General features: G+C 37.6%; 1 protein-coding gene across 1 annotated transcript in view; it reads left to right on the top strand.

The window, feature by feature from the left end:
* DNMBP (dynamin binding protein) overlaps positions 1-15,113 on the top strand; it is a 94,500-nt gene that overhangs the window by 21,473 nt on the left and 57,914 nt on the right. The window contains exons 2-3 of the mRNA XM_063102865.1: positions 4,052-4,206; positions 7,433-7,555. Coding sequence (XP_062958935.1) covers positions 4,062-4,206; positions 7,433-7,555 — 268 coding nt within the window. The 5' untranslated portion in view covers positions 4,052-4,061. The remainder of the gene's footprint in view (positions 1-4,051; positions 4,207-7,432; positions 7,556-15,113) is intronic.

The raw sequence follows: 15,113 nt of genomic DNA, 5'->3' as shown, positions 1-15,113 counted from the left end.
TGGCTGTAGAGGATAAAGGGGAAGTCCAATATTTTAATGCTTAACCTCGAAGATTTATATGAAACTGTTACCAGGGTCATACATAGGCAAGCTGGAAGTTAAAACTATTTGTGGGGAAGAGAGGGCTAATTTAGTTTTAGATAAATGGAACTAGAAATCTTGATATGAGTAGTTCCATATATTTTTCTAAAGTTCAGTAAATCATTCATTAACCAAAAATTTGAGAATATTTTATGTGTCGGGCACTGTTGTAGACTGGTGAATAAAACAGACAAAAATCTCTTCCCTCACAGAGTTTACATCCTAAAAGGGTTTGAAGGATTATCTCTCCCAGGATATATTTCAAATGCAGAGTGACTCTCCAAAGGTAGAAATGCAGGCATTCACCAGCAAGGAAGGAACGTGTTTTCACAACAAACTTCTCTGATGTCCCCCAAATCATGCCATATGGGCAGTAATTTCCTCTGCTTTCTCTCAAGGCCATCTGTGTTCTGATTTTCTCTGCAGTTCTTTTTACTTCCATCTGGAGTTGGTGGAACAGCTTTTAGAAGTCATTTATGATTAAGTTTCAAAATATATGCTAAGGCCTGTAAAATGACCCCAGAATGAATAATAATAGTTGCTTTTCATAGTGTATCAGGGCAGAGAAGACTGAGATGAAATCCATCCTGTTATACGTAAAATAGGGGACATCACGACCTACTTTCTGGTCTCACACATGAATCATGTAATTTAGCAAGGCTCTGACTTCAATACCCTTCTAGGGTGTGTATTCCTCTGCAATTATACAGTCATTCCAATAGGGTAGGAGATCAGTGAGTAAAAGTATTTATTGAGCCAGTTTCTCCTCTGCTTCTGAGTCATTTTCTGGTAGAGTGAAAAGGTTCTCAGGGAGAAGCTTTAACTCTTTCAGATCACAAGGACTACTCCCTAATGTGATAGGGTAGCTCTGTAAGTAATCATACAGGACTCATGCTAATTCTTTATTTGATATTTTAGATAATAAAGTATATATTTAGTCTGATGGTGAGAAGAAATTTGAAAAAATGTACCATAAGAAGAAAATCCGTGTCGGTCCAACCTTGAAGAGTTGTTTTATTTATTTATTTTTATTTTTTGAGGAGTTGTTTTAATAACATATAGATGGCTAAGAGGTTTGCAAAATATTATGTGTGGCTTTTCTAAAAAAAAAAAAAAATACTTGTGATACCACCCTTATGTGGAAATCTGACATCTGGCAACTTCAGTTCTCTGGAAGATCGCCAGAAAATAAGAACAGGGCCTCAGAGCATGTAAAAAATAACTGTTGAAAAACTCTAGCGCTAACACATGTCCTTTACCACCGTGAAGAGTTTGTTAGCCTTTCATTTAGAGCTTGTTTACTTTTACTTATCTGGGAACTTTGAATAATTTTGGTGGTGTATGTGTGGTCCCTCCTCTCGAGCAGATTATAAACAGCAATCTAGAAAGAGGGTGGAAAAGTGGACAGAGGAGATAAATTGTGAGCCGAGGGTAGGCCGACATCAAAAGAGAGGAGCCTGTCCAGGGTTGGATCCCTGTGCTGGCTAGCCACCTCTCCCCACCCCCCCACCCCCCCAAAATGGAGAGAGGCCTAAAAGTTATGTGGTACCATGTTCATTGTCTTCTATTGCAGAAGTCAAGAAGGTATATGTGTCTATTTTTAAACTTGGTCAAAATTAACCAAGTTTTGACATGTTGAAATGATAAGTTCTGTGTTTATATACTTGAAACAACACATTCTCGGGTGATGCTATATCAGACATAGATTTGAGCTTGTGGTTGATTATGGATATGATGTTTTGTAATAACTGCTAATTTTTATTGAGCAGCTACTATTTCAGTCCTGTCCTAGGTGCTGTCACACTGTTAGCATACTGGTTAAGGCTTTGGAGACAGACAGATCTTGGTTCCCATTCCATCTCTGACTTACTGTGTGACCTTGCACAGATTACCTCACCTCTCGGAGCCTGTGTCCTCACCTGCCAAATGGGAACCAATAGTAGATGAGATGGTGGTTCTATGGACTCAATGAGGGAAGTATGTAGTACCATGTGTGGCACATAGTAAGAACTCAATAAATATCAGTAATTATTATAATTATTTTATCATTGTAATCATCCTCTTGATGATTATTATGAAAGTATTATTATCTCCGTTTTTCTCGACAAGGAAACTGAAGCCTAGAGAGTTTAATATGTCAAAGGTGAAATAGCTAATAAATAGTGGAGCTGGGATTTGGAGGTTGGTCTCTGACTGCAGAAGCCTAGTGCTTTACATTCACACGTGCTGCCTCTTTAGCATGTAATTGTAATCAGATTCTTTTTAAAACTTAAAGAAAATCTGTGGTAGGAGAGGACAAGGATGTGGGGAATGTTACTAGCCACTTCTCTTTTCTACTGTGGACCCAAGTCATTTCATTACAGAAAAAAGTCCCAGTTACACAGAGATAAGCTACTTTTACTCAGCAGTACAAATTAAATGTGTAATGCTTAATTGTGTTGTATGATTCATTAAAATCTCACAGATACTTCGCATTAATCTACTAAACTAATTATTATATGCCTAATATGTTTATCCACATCAGTGTTTTCTAGATTATAAACTGAACAGAGCTACAACTAACTATCTTTTCTTTTTTTTGCAATTAGGCACTTAGTGCTTTTGGATGTGATTGTAATTGTGTGGAAGGTGAAAGTTAGAATCCTCATCTCTGTCAACACCAAATGAGTACTCAAGGGGAATGAAGAAAAATAGACTTGGGGTCTGGACACTCTGGAGATCTTCAGCTGCTCCTTGTAAAAGACCCAGGGAGAAATTTGCTCTAATCATGGCTGATTGTTTACAGGTGGACATATGCACACTATTTATGTCCTCTCTTTCTATAGCTTGAACGCATACTTAGGTTCGCCAGCCATACATATCAAAGTAATGGACACATCATTTTATTACAGCACAGACACTGTAACAGTGTAAGGATACTCTCCAGGGATGGGATACAGAGTTCTTTGAACCAAAAACCCATACTTGATCTGGTATGGTATACGAAATCTTTTCTTGAGGTGCCATCTATGTTCTTTCTTGTTCTTTCTATGGATTTTTACTTTTCAGAGTTTTAAATCTTGGCCTTTGAGACATGGTCCTGCTGCTGTTCTTCAGGTTGTGTTACATTTTTTTGCAGACACAATCTCTGTAGGTAGGAGGCAGAATATCCTCAGTGTGAGTCCTGGCCCTTCTGCTATGAGTTCTGTGATCTTGGACAAATTAACTTTTCTAACCTTGCTGAGACTTGGTATCCTAATCTTTAAGATGGTTATGGGCAGTAAATGAAATGCCATATTTAAAACCCCTGCTTTTTAAATATTATATAGTTGGTGCTCTGTATCTGTGGGCTCTGCATCTGATTAAAAATATTAAGAAAAAAACAATAAAAATAATACAAATAAAAAAATACAGTATAACAACTATTTACACAGGATTTACATTGTATTAGGTATTGTTAAGTAATCTAGAGATGATTTAAAGTATATGGGAGGATGCGTGTAGGTTATATGCAAATACTACCCCATTTTATATAAGGGACTTGAGCATCGGTGGATTTTGTTATCCTTGGGAAGTCCTGCACCCGATTCCCTGCAGATACCTAGGGATGACTGCATTTTAAAAGTGCCATGTTGTCTGGTGCTTTAAAAATGTTCACTTCCTTACTGCCCTCTTCAGGCACTCTGAAAAGCCTACATTTGCTGACTTCAATCTTTTCTATCACTCAGAGGTATAGGTCACTTCTTTTTTTTCAATTTCAGAATTGCTTTGAGAATCAAATGAAAAATATGTGAAGAAATTATTATTTCTAAGGAAATAAATGAGAAAATACTTTGATTTTTTAAAAATGTAAAGTACAAACTTATTTGCTTAGCTTTGACTTTATTATAAGTATCTTTATATATTAAGCTTTCTCATTCTCAAGAAGTAGACCTATATTACGATGTCTTACATCTTGAAGTTTTCTGTTTCTTTTGGCCTTTTTTTCCAGGTTATAAAACATGGAGACTGGCTCCGTGGTCCGAGCCATCTTTGACTTCTGCCCTAGCGTATCAGAAGAACTGCCGCTCTTTGTGGGAGATATAATTGAGGTGTTGGCAGTGGTGGATGAATTTTGGCTTCTAGGAAAGAAGGAGGATGTTACAGGTAAGAGACCCATAATTCCTGTGTACAGGATGGACCACAGGCCCTCCTTTTTTCCCATGTTAAAAATAAAGGTTAGAAAAAGAATAATCAAAAAAATAAAATTAAAATAAAGGTTAAACGAGAAGCCCATATCAGTAAACTTCAGAATCCTTTTGTGTTTTCTTTCTGTATTCATACCGTGGTCCCCACCAGGGAAGAGAGAATTTCTGTTATCCTTCCATCTCTCCTGTTGATTGCTTCAAGAGGTTGGATAGTCAGATACGAGCTGCCCCTGGTCCAGTTTTCTATCCATGTCTTTCTCTTTCCTTCTCTTACCCTTCCCAGGTCTTTATCCTTTGTATTCACTTCTGTTATTTCTCTCTCTCTCTCTGTTTTTTTTTTTTTCTTTTTTGCAGCTGGCTGGTGAGGGGATCCAAACCCTTGACCTTGTCAGTGCTGTTGTCTGTCTTCTCAAAACACACGTCCTTCCTTGTTAGACACTGCTGCTCACAATCAGGTTTATCTCGGATTTATAGAACATAAGGTGCTCCTCGCCTTGTTTCGTCTGGCTTCCTTCTTTTAACGTTTTTTATCCTTTCTTGCATAATTTTTAAGGGAGCATAATTCATCCTGTTCTCTCCTTCCTAGATCCATGGTTGGCACAAATTTATTAAAGCTACTCTCTACCCTGGATGCCACAAACTTCCCACGTTCCATGCACCTGGTTACTTTTCTTCTGTTTTTTTAAATGTGTGTTAACTTCAATTTCTTTCATTAATAAGCCTAGGGACGGGTGGGAGTTCTTCCCACACAAGAAGCACCTACGTTAATTTAATCCTTACCTTGCATTTATTTATATAAGTCTAGGTTAGAGTATGTTATACAGTCCTTACAGCAGATTCTGCTGACACCTGACCCACATATGGGAGATAAATAGATGATTTCCCAGTCGAGATGATATCTCAGCTGAGACAAAGATGATGAGTGGGAGGAAGCAAAGCAAAGACAATTGCTTCAAAGGCCTTGAGTGAGAGAGAGCTCAGAAGGCCTGAAAGGAGGTCAGTATGGCATGAAGTGTGAGGGACTGGGGGGAAGGTGGTGCTGGAGAGATGACCAGAAGCTGGATCCTGAGGACAGAGTGTGCCATGGTAAGTTCAGGAAATGGGAAGCTGTCAACATGCTTTAAGCACAATCAGATTTGTGTTTTAGAAAGCTCACTGCTGTAGATTGAAGAATATAGGAAGGGGCAAAACTGAAGGCAGGGATACAAGCAGGAAGTTTGCAGTCATCTAGGTGAGAGATGATGATGGCTGGGACCAAGGTGTGGGTCTGGAGATAAGTGGACAGATACAAGAGATAGTTAGAAGGTAGAATAGATCAAACTTTCCTATTCTTTCTAACTGGTGGGCCCTGTCTTTCTGCCACCACCTATTAAAACCCTATCCATCTTCAGACTCAAATGCTATCTTTTTCATAAAATTTTTCGTGTTCTTACCAATTCTCTACCTTCTCTGAACATCCATAGCAATTTGTGTACCTATGTTGTGACATTGGATTTCAGTACTGAATTATTATTTGTGTCTGAATGAGACTTTATGTCTGAACTAGATTTTCAGATCTTTGAAGACCAAGACTGTCTTATTCATGTTTCCTTCTGCAGTGCACCTTGCATAGAGTGGCACCTGTAAATGCTTATTGAATTGGATTGCATTCTCTATGTTTTGCATGCATCTAATTTTGTGCACAGCACTTTTTCTACAATGGAGTCTCCAATTATGAGTACTCTGAGTTTTCAATTCAGGGTCTATGAGTGGACTTAGAAAAGAGCTTTTCCTTATACACAAACAGAAAAAGAAATTTCAATATTAAAAGAAAATTCAGTATTCAGTATTGGATTTCATTATTTCTTTCCATCTGCTAATTTCGGGATTGGATTGTTCTTGTTTGTCTAGTTCTTTGAGGTGTAGCATTCGGTTGTTTATTTGAAATCTTTCTGTTCTTTTGATGTAAGTGTTTATTGTAGTAAACTTCCCTCTTAATATTGCTTTTGCAGTATCCCACAGGTTTTGGTATGATGTGTGTTTATTTTCATTAGTTTCAAGAAATTTTTTGATTTCCTGTTTAATTTCTTCTTGGACCCATAGGTCGTTGAAGAGCATGTTATTTAATTTCCATGTGTTTGTATGATTTCCAGAGTTTCAGCTGTTATTGAGTTCTAGTTTTAATCCATTGTGGTCTGAAAAGATACTTGAAATGATTTCAGTTTTTAAAAATTTGTCGAGACTTGATTGTGACCTAAAGTGGTCTGTCCTGGAGAATGTTTCGTGTGCTGATGAGAAGAATGAATATTCTGTAGTTGTTGGATGAAATGGTCTGTAGATGTCTGCCCTGTCCAATTGGTCTAAAATAGAGTTTAAATCCTGTGTTTCTCTGTTGATTTGTTGCCTAAATGATCAGTCCAGTGATGAGACAGGTGTGTTCAGGTCCCCAACTATTATTGTATTGGGGTCTATCTCTTTCTTTAGGACTAATCGTGTTTGCTTTATATATCTGGGTACTCCAGTGTTGGGTGCATATGTGTTTGTGATTATTATGTTTTCTTGCTGGATAGATCCCTTTATCATTGTACAATGGCCTTCTTTGTCTCTTTTTATGATTTTTGGTTTAAAGTATATTTTATCCATTATAAGAGTAGCTACTCCTGCTTGGTTTTGGTTTCCATTTGCGTGATATCTAGTCTGTGTTTGTCTTTACAGATGAGATGAGTCTGTTGTGGACAGCATATAGTTGAGTCTAGCTTTTTAATCCAATTGGCCAGTCTGTGTCTTTTGAGTGGGGAATTTAATCCATTTAGATTTAGGGTTGTTGTTGAAAGGTATTGTCTAACTCCTGGCATTTTATCTATTTATGTTTGAATGTTTTAAATATCTTTTCTTCCTTTCTTCCCCTTTTATTGTTTGTCTTTAGTGTTTGTTAATTTTTTGAGGTGGTAAGATATAGTCTCTTTTTCTTTCTTGTTTACATATTTGTTCTACCAGTGGGTTTTGTTCTTTCTTGTGTATTCATGATAGCAATTATTATTTTTTGGATTCTAGATGCATGACTCCCTTGAGGATTTCTTGTAGAGCTGGTTGTGTGGTGGTGAACTCCCGCAGTTTTTGTTTGTCTGGGAAATACACTATTTCTCCTAAATTTCTGAAGGCTCATTATTGGATTTCAAAATTCAATATATTGCTTTTATTTTCAGGACAGTTCCCCAGCAGTTTTGTGGAAATTGTGACCATTCCCAGTCTAAAAGAGGGAGAGAGGCTGTTTGTCTGCATCTGTGAGTTTACATCCCAAGAGTTGAACAGTCTCCCCCTCCATCGAGGTAAGCTGATCATCAAAGAGTAGACTATTTGAAAATTAGACTGGTGGACTCTGCCAATTTTTTTTTTTTTTTGGCAACTGGCTGGTGCAGGGATTGAACCATGGACCTTGGTGTTATCGGCTCTGTGCTCCAACTAGCTGGGCTAACTGTCCAGCTTTGATTCTGCCCATTCTGACAACTAGATCTTTGTTGAATTTTTATAAGTGGCTAACCTCTAGAGAGTCCTCAGCAATACCAACATAGTGTGGACAATCATAATGCTTTATATTTTAGTAGCTTTTTCTACGGTATTTTCTTACAAACACATTCTCATTTGATCCTCAGCACAGACCGAGAAGTAGCAAAGTGGGTATTATTAACTGTATTTTATAAATAATGAGAGTGAGATTCAAGGACTGTTAGCTGCAGGCAAGAAGTTTTGGCCTTAGAAAGTGAATTCATATCACCTTATTCTAAGCCCAGTATTGTCTCTTTCCTGCTTTCCATGCTGTAGCCATGCTTCAGACTATAATTATCTTTTTTTCCTCCATAAAACCAATATGGTTATGCTGACAACATTACCATTAATTAATGCATAGTAGTAGGAATTTTTATATGGAAATTGAGACATGCAAAACAACCCTATTTTACCACTCTATCATTAGGTAATACAAATTATCTAATACAAAATAGAGTTAAAAGGTCAAGGGTTCGGATCCCTGTCCCGCCCAGCCAGCTGCGGGGGGGGGGGGGGGGAAGATAGTGTTATAAAAGTTCTTATTAGAACCAGTTTAAAAGGGAGCAATTTGAAATAGATAGTCAGAGCCTCGTCTCAGTGATATTCCAAGTATATCTCACTTCTTGCACTCTGACAGATACATGAACTTCTAAAGATAGACTCTAAACCGTTTCGACAAGCACTTGATTAAGTCCACACATTCTGTATAAACACAGGAATGTGGAGTGTTCCACAGACTGAGACTTATGACCGATCCAATTTTGTGATGACTCAGTCATCAAAATGGTAGAACTTACTGATGCATTATTAGTATTGTTACTTGCTCTCTTGAGTATGGCACTAAAGGGATAGGTTTAATTACTTAAAACACACACACACAGAAAGACACACACACACACACACACACACACACACACAAAGACCTGGTGAACTTTTCTAATCCTTAGTCAGTGAGAAAAAAATAGTACTGGATTTTGACCTTAATCCTCAACCTATTTTGAGTTTCTTGTACTTCACTTCTTTTTTTTTTTTTTTTTTTTTTTTTTGTCATTTTTTCGTGACCGGCACTCAGCCAGTGAGTACACCGGTCAGTCCTATATAGGATCCGAACCCGCGGCGGGAGCGTTGCCGCGCTGCCAGCGCAGCACTCTACCAAGTGCGCCACGGGCTCGGCCCGTACTTCACTTCTTACTCAGCCTTTTCCTCCAGGCTTCCTTGCTAATCAGCGTTGAGAAGGCAGACAGGAAGAGCTCAAGAGAGTATAGCAGGGACTGATCTGTCCTTACTCCTAGCTCTGCCAGCAGAGGTCTGTGGTCCACGTCAGAACAGCCCATAGAATGGAGAAAGGGCAAGAGGGCAGTGCCTGCCGCCAGTGCTGGGCAGAAGATAGGGATAGCACGGACGTTTCCTTTTCTACACCTAGTTCCTGGAGTAAAGAGTGGGTTTAAGATATACTATGTGGGAATATGCAGTATGTCTACAACAATTTGAGGAATTTGAGGGTGTAGCTTCTGGAATTAGCTTTTTTGCTTCATTATTACATCTTGTATAGTCAAATCTTAGATATTAAAAATAGAGAGATTTTCTGTTCAATATCTGTCCTGGGATGCCTGGTCTGATGTGTTCTGAATTTACTTTGAAGTTGAAATCTGCCTCAGGAATCCCAAGGCCATCTGTGAGATTCTCAGGAAGACCCTGGCATCCACCTTTCAGCTGTGAGTCATCTGTACCAAGACTGACTCAAAGTCAGGCTGAGTCCTGAAAGCTGTAGATTTTATCCTGACTATCTTTTAACCAATGAAGCCTAATAAGCTTAAAGATGTAAGTGGAGCCCAAAGGAAGAGGATGCAGGGCGGGGGGATTTGTAGGGAAAGAGAGAATAGAAAGAGATGTTGTAACTATCCATGGTTTTATCTTGTTCCCTTTTCTGCAATACTCTACTGCCAGTAAACACACTACCAGCCAGCTCTTCCCTTCTATGCCGTTCAAGTCTATTTTAGCTCTATTTGTCTTGAAAACACAAGCCTTCTTGAGGATGGGGAAGTTAGGCATACTTATGCAATTTTCCTTTTCCTAGGAGGCTTAGCTTGAGACAAATTATTTTAATTCCTCTAGATTTCTACATGTGACAGGTTACATCAACAGGTATTAATTTTGCTAGGTGGAAACAAAATCGCTAACAAATGAAAGTATTGTTTTATACCACATGTAGTTTATCAGCCTTGAGCCTAGGCTTCTAGATTTTCAAGTCTGTGCTTGGGATGACCTTTCTGCTTCTTAGACTAAAAATTGTTTTTTCCATTAGATCATTGTTTCAGCTCGTGAGTAGTATATATTCCTTTATCCCTATCCTTTAGTACTGTTAATCCTGACCCCTGTTGTTTATCTTTCCTCAGTAACTCTGTGTTACAGTGTAGCTTCTCCTCTTCTGTGTACACAAATCTTGGGTGCTGGAGTATGTAAGGAGTGGGTTTGGATACCTTAAGAGTTTGTGGGATAATGTTTGAGATCTGTGTTTTGCCATGATGTCTTTTTAGTTAATAGTTATTTACTTACCTTTAAGAAGTATCATTCAGATTAATAAGAGAAAAAAATTATATACGCGTGTATATATGTATGTATTTAGAGCTGGCAGTATAAATTAAGGGATAAGAATTCTAACAGCCCTGGTAGTTTAAATCCAACTCTACCACTTAGTAGCTGTGACCTTGAGCTGGTTACTTAAGTCTCTTAGCCTCAGTTTCCTTATCTACAAAATGGGGATAATAATCCATCCTTACCTCAGGGTAGTTGTGAGGATTAAATAAGATTACACATGTAAAGCATCTGGCAAACATAAGCCCTTAGATAAATGTTAGCTATTATTAGACTTAACCTGGCTTCCTGGGGTTTGTTGATGTGCTTTGGGGAACCTTGTTTCCTCAGTAATTTTGTGAAGTTTTTTGTGTATAAGCCCAGTTTTTCAGGGAGATTCTATCTGGACTCAGGATCACCAGCTGTTCTCCCAGCAGGGGTCACTCTTTCTCCTTTGCCCAAAGCTATCCAGATAGTTTGGACGGTTTCTTGTATTTTGAGTTATATTTAAACTCAGGAATGAGACTCAGAAGAGGGATCAGCTCATGTGGCCAGTGCCATTGACTGTCCTGAAAAATAAAGAGAAGGAAAAAAGCAAAAAATAAAAAAACAAGAGAGTAAGGCAGAGAAAGAGGAGAGAAAAAAATTAGTGCATATGATGGGGAGTGATAGAATATCACTAATAATTGCTTCACATACCACAGAATGCTTATCTCTTGCCTATAACCTCATGTTTCTAGACCACCTCCCCACCCAGCACTCAAAAAGGGCAATTAAAAAATAAATCAATTAATTTTTTTATAAATCAACTGATAAAAGGTATTCATCCATTGAAGCGTATGTGTTGTAAATTTGCAGTGCCATGAGTGTGAGATATCATGATTAAAGTTCTGATATGGCTCCTATGGAATCCTCAATAAAATATGTGGTCAGCCTGCATAAAGCACATAGTTCCCTGGACACTTAGAGAAAGCCACAGGAGGAGTCAGTGAGGAACCTAACACTGCAGTCAGACTGCTTAGACCAGATTCTATGATCTGCATTCATTCTTATTTTATTCCTAATGCATTTCCTGTTCAGATAAAAAATGCAACTATAGGAAACAAGCACCATGGCTGGGATGAGCTGTCATCACACTTCCTAGTTTTCTGTTCTCAAAATCTGGCCACACTATTCCAGGAGTTCCTCATATTGGTGTTGCAGAGGTCTGGAAATGACCACTAGGTCACCTCTATTGCTAAGGAATCTCCTAGGATTCCAGAGGCATGGCTTGCATAACTCTTTCTGGTGAAAATGAGACTCATGCTAATAAGCTCAGTAACAGGGCTATCAGGCACTGATCTGTAAAGTGCTTTCCAAGGTCTAAATTGTGAATTTTTGAAAGTTCACCTTTATTATGTATAAATAACCAACAGAATGACAGTCTGCCAGGTAATACAGCTTATCAAAACAGGTACTCCACTGAAAATAGACAAGAAAACAAGTCCTGTTATACAGCTTCATGGAGATCTGGCAAAACAAGGAAAATATCTGATTCTACAGCTTTAAGAAATCCAGCTCATTTCAGAGTCAGCAGAGTGGGAGCTACGCCTTGCTTTTATTCTTCCTGTTTACCAAGAGGCCATTGTGTCTGAATGGTAATCCTGTCACCAGTGGGTTCCCTCTGTGGCCCTGATGGAATGGCCTTAGAGCCAATGGAGAAAATCCACTTGTAATTCTCAGGACCCCAGGCTCTGACCAATGGATATAGAATCACAAATTAAAGGAATGTAGAAAATAGGACCAAGACCCTATTTTTTTGGAAACATCTAAGCAAAGTAATACCAAATCAGTGAAAACATATTGGGTGCTTGCCACAAAGTCTAAAACCTTACGTTGGGTGCTGTGTAGTATATAAAAATACAAGTGTTAGAATTAGCTATATAAGCGGTAATTTCTTTTGTAGGCTGAAGACAGCCAAGATCAACGTGAGCGTCTAAGGAGCATGCTGAGGTTTCAGATGGAGAGGGAATATGGCATGAGTAAAAGTTCGGAGTGAATAATGACATGGTTTTGTATGGGGAACAATGAAAGTCCTCTTGTGTGGAATAGGGTCACATATCACAGATGAGATAGTATTCGATAGTTGGGGGAGGGGAGAGGTTATGACTGGATTATCATGAATGCGAGGATGCACTGGGGTAGCTTAGTAAGTAAACCTCTTCAGAGCATGTCCAGAGCAAACTTATTTTTTATATATATTTAGGGTAATAAGAATAGGATTGTTAGGGAAGGAAGTATTGGTGGCACTTCGTGCCTCACAGTAAGCTTGAGCGAGGAAGGGATATGATAAGATTGGTACATTTATAATCTTAATTTGGCATGAATCGTTTTGTAGACAGAAAGAAATATGTCTGGGGACAAGATTCACAAGGATGAGATGGTGGGAATTGGACTAGGGTGGTAATAAAGAGTGATTAATATATGGAAGAAATATTTTGGAAGAAGAAATTAAGGAAGCTAGCAGCAGGAGCCAGTTTTGGAGGGAGAATATAATGAATTTATTTGGGAGTTGGAGATGAAGAATAATCATCAATTAGCAGAGTCTTGAAATATAAAATAGAAGTGATACATGCCACTAAGGAACGTATCTTCCCTACTTGGGAAGATAGGACAGACTTAATTTTTTTAAAAATCAAGAGCAGATAAAACCAAGAACATAAAAGATAACCCAGTTTTCCAGTGTGCTTGACTGTAAAATGACTCATATGATTTTGCTAGGTGCTGTGCTACCCCGATCTTATTTTACCTGGGCCAGTTGTGTTCCTTGAGCACCTCTGCTCATGAAAGGAAAGCTGACTTAGGTGCTGAATGAGCAGAAAGTTAAAATAAGATTAAAATTGATAATCCACAAAGTGAATAGTTTTTAGTTAGATAATTAAGAGTTTGTTATAAAACAATTGATTACAAAACTATAGAGTAATTTTTTTTAACTGGGGTAAATTATATGATTGAATTTTAATTTTCCTTTTCCAGAAACACTGTGCTCTTATCCTTTCTTTATCTCAATTTCTTCAAAAATAAAAATAAGTAAAATTTAGTGTGAGGAATTAGATCCATAAAGGCTATATTGGGGGATATTCTTTTATCACCTATAAACTAATCCAGTGGTGTGGACTGTAATAACACTGTTTACAGCAGTGTTTAGCAGACTTCTGGGTTTCAGGATCCTTACGCATTCTTAGAAGTTATTGAGACCCCAGAGAGCTTTGGCTTATGTGGGATATATCTGTTTATATTTATCATATTACGTATTAAAACTGTAAATTAAAAAATACTTGTTTATTAATTTGAAAACCCATTGCATATTAAAATAAATAACATTTTTTTCTTTTTTTAAATCCAACCCCAGCAAGTAAGTTTATGAAAAATAACTATAGCTTTCCAAACAAAAACATTTAGTGAGGAGCGATGTTGGTTTACATTTTTGTAGATCTTTTTAATGTTTGACTTAATAGAAGAAAGCTGGATTCTCATATTTGTATCTGCAGCCAATCTGTTGCAATATGTTTTTCTGGTTGAAGTCTGTGAAGAAAATCCAGCCTCACACAGATATGTAATGGGAAACAGGAGGAGTATTTTAATAGTCTTTTCAGATAATTATAAATATTCTTATTTGACACTGCACCAAAATGCAAGGAGTGGTAGTTTCTTAAGGTTTAATTGCAGTATGGGATCTGAATCCACATCAGCGAACTTTTCATGTTATTACACTAAAATCCATTGGTTTATCTTGCTTTTGGAATGAATCTTTTAGCAACAAATGATTTTATAATATCATGCTTTGGTCATTTGGAAAATAATGATCAATATGTTATTCAGTTTTTCAAAATATTGACTATCTCATTATATAATATTTTAAAATTATATTTGTTAATATCTCTAGTGATCTCATCAGAAAAATCTTTTAAGTATGGGAAAGCCATCAATCTCATGGTAGTAGATGCAAGATTTCCAAAATTCTGACTTTTGCTTGAAAGTGGAATTTTATCCTTAGCAACAAATACTGTCTACCTGTTTTCCTTGAAGTTACAGGCTCAGTTCTTTCACTTTGGAGAAAATGTCTGCCCAGTATCCAGGCCTGAATAACCATAGTTGCCTGTCAGTCATTCTTTCATGTAAAATGGTGTTCTGTGAAAAAAGGCGGTTGGTTTAAGCTTGTGACTCTGTCACTTGAGTGCTTTTCCTCAAGAACATCCAGTAAAAGTGCTTCCTGTGCAGTTCCCATCTCATCACAGTGAATATTACAAAAGGAGTGTTCTTAAGGGTTGAGGCTTAATAAATACAATGAATAATTTATATTGCTTCACTGAAGATGTTCTTAATTGAAACTGGCTTTTTTTAAAAACCGTGAGTACATAGTAGTGAAGAATACAGTGACCATACAGTGAACATTCGTTTAGTTTGTTGTCACTGCATTGGTTTATGTATTGCCAGCAGATTTACCCATTGCTTTTGCACAGTCATTGCCAATATCAATAGGGGAAAATGTAAATAATGTCTTAGTGTTATTATGAAAATAGTCTTGACCTCACAGATCCTCTAAAGGATTTGGGGACCCACCCCTAGGGTTCCATGTATCACTCTTTGAAAGCTTGGTTTATAGGAATGTTCCAGTTCATCAAATGGTCACAGTGTTCATGCTCTTAGAACTCTAGGTATATATATTTCCTTGAATTTGGCAGATGTTTAAAACGATGAGTTGCACTATTAGTTATTGCAGTGTTC

This window comes from Cynocephalus volans, chromosome 7 (assembly GCF_027409185.1).
Source record: "Cynocephalus volans isolate mCynVol1 chromosome 7, mCynVol1.pri, whole genome shotgun sequence".
In the NCBI taxonomy this organism is placed as follows: Eukaryota; Metazoa; Chordata; class Mammalia; order Dermoptera; family Cynocephalidae; genus Cynocephalus; species Cynocephalus volans.
Note: the sequence above shows the minus strand (reverse complement) of the source record. Positions and strands in the feature narration are given on the sequence as shown.